General features: G+C 40.4%; 1 protein-coding gene across 1 annotated transcript in view; it reads right to left on the bottom strand.

Annotated features, from left to right (window-relative positions):
* The window catches only part of eif2ak3 (eukaryotic translation initiation factor 2-alpha kinase 3), a 48,459-nt gene that overhangs the window by 7,849 nt on the left and 38,881 nt on the right, over window positions 1-1,729 (bottom strand). The window contains exon 13 of the mRNA XM_014017076.1: window positions 731-1,283. Within this exon, the coding sequence (XP_013872530.1) occupies window positions 731-1,283 (553 nt within the window). The remainder of the gene's footprint in view (window positions 1-730; window positions 1,284-1,729) is intronic.

Below are 1,729 nucleotides of genomic sequence, written 5' to 3' on the forward strand. Positions count from 1 at the left end.
ATGTTACTTTTACTTCTGTACTTTAAAATTAAACACATAGTTATCGGTACTCGTTACAAAATTAATTATGTTCAAACTCATCATGAAAGATGATGTTTCTGCACTCTAATAAATGAAGTGTTGAATTTACTCAACAAAATCCTGTCAAATGGCTCCACTAAGCCCAGCTGAGTAAAYTGAGCAAAGAATATAAATATGTTGMTTAATTTACTCAACCTGGCTTAGTGGAACCTGTTTGGTTCAGTAAATTCAACAGTTTATTTCTTAGAGAGTGTGTAAAAAGTACTTTTACTTTACCAATTTTTGTGAACAGTTTTATGACTTTTGCTTGTAGTAGTTTTCTCATCAGTGAAATTTATTTTTTTACCAAAGTCAATTTCTGTTCATGTATTTTTACTTTTACTTAGTTATTGTTTTCAAGTACTTTATAGACCTCTGCTAAAAATAATAAAACAATTTCAGAATAATGTTCCTGAACAGAAAAATGGGAAGATTTCAAATTTCCCATCATCATCAGATCAAATTATTATCAAAAGATTTCAAGATGTTGAAGGACAAGAGTAAGGGTCAAGGTAGCGTTGTGTGGAATAAAGAAGWCTTCCACACATCACTGTTAACAAAATTTGAAACTTAACAAATAAACATTTTGTTTCCAAAATAAATAAAAATACATAAAACCTATTTCAGATTTATTTGTAGCTGTGATGAAAGCTTAATCATAAAAAAGCACCTTAGGGAAAGGCTGGACGCGGACGGTTGGAGGAGTTGTTGGAATAGCCAGAGTAAATGAGGTTGGTCCAGGATTCATGGAGGAGGATGGTGCGACGGGTTCCTGTCGTCTGACAGGTGAGGAGGACAGACTGTTCTTCTCCGTTAGCGTGGTGGGACCGGCTGCGCTGCCCTCAGAGGCTGTGTCGGCGTCGGCATCTCGATCACAACCAGAGTCCTCGAACACGATGTCGAAGGAGGAGGAGGTGCAGTCGCTGGGCCCGCGCAGGGGGCAGATTTCGAAGGAGTGGGGGGGCGTGTCCGAAGCGTCTGGATCAGCCTGGCTGTCCCTCTCAGACATCAGGCTGTCGTGGCCCAGCAGAGGCTGGAACGATGTGTCCGTGTCGCTCACACCGAAGCCCACAGTGCTGTTAGACAGGAGGATCCGTGTGTCTCCAGATGTCTCCAGAATGTCTCGAGCAGGTCCAGAGGGAGGGGACACAGAGCTGGACACCGGCACTTTGACGGACAATACATCCATGTGATCAAGAAAGCTTAAAGGCCAGTCGGTGGTGCTGGAAGAGACAAAGAACGTTTCTAAACATTGAAAACTGAACATTGAGAACATGTCAGCAAACATACAGTTCATGTCCACCACTGAAGGTGGAGACTATTTGTTTTTGTCCAACTCGGTGTGTCTCAGGAACCAGCAAACACATAATAATGATCAAATTTCAGAGCCGACCTCATTCAAGATGGCAGCCACTAGTGCTGTGTTTTGGCAAGAATTTGGCGATACGATACACATCATGACAGAGGGGTCACGATACGATATATCTCGATATACTGCGATACTGTAAGCAAGGCGATATATTGAGATTTTTTTTGTCCAATAATTATTTTAAATAAAAACCTCTTACTGGTAAAAAAGAAAAAGAAAAACCAAAATTCATTGTCTCAGAAAATTCTAATATTACATAGACATACTTTTGATACATTTAGCTGTGTTCTGCTTTGCATG

Source organism: Austrofundulus limnaeus, unplaced genomic scaffold (assembly GCF_001266775.1).
Source record: "Austrofundulus limnaeus strain Quisiro unplaced genomic scaffold, Austrofundulus_limnaeus-1.0 Scaffold160, whole genome shotgun sequence".
In the NCBI taxonomy this organism is placed as follows: domain Eukaryota; kingdom Metazoa; phylum Chordata; class Actinopteri; order Cyprinodontiformes; family Rivulidae; genus Austrofundulus; species Austrofundulus limnaeus.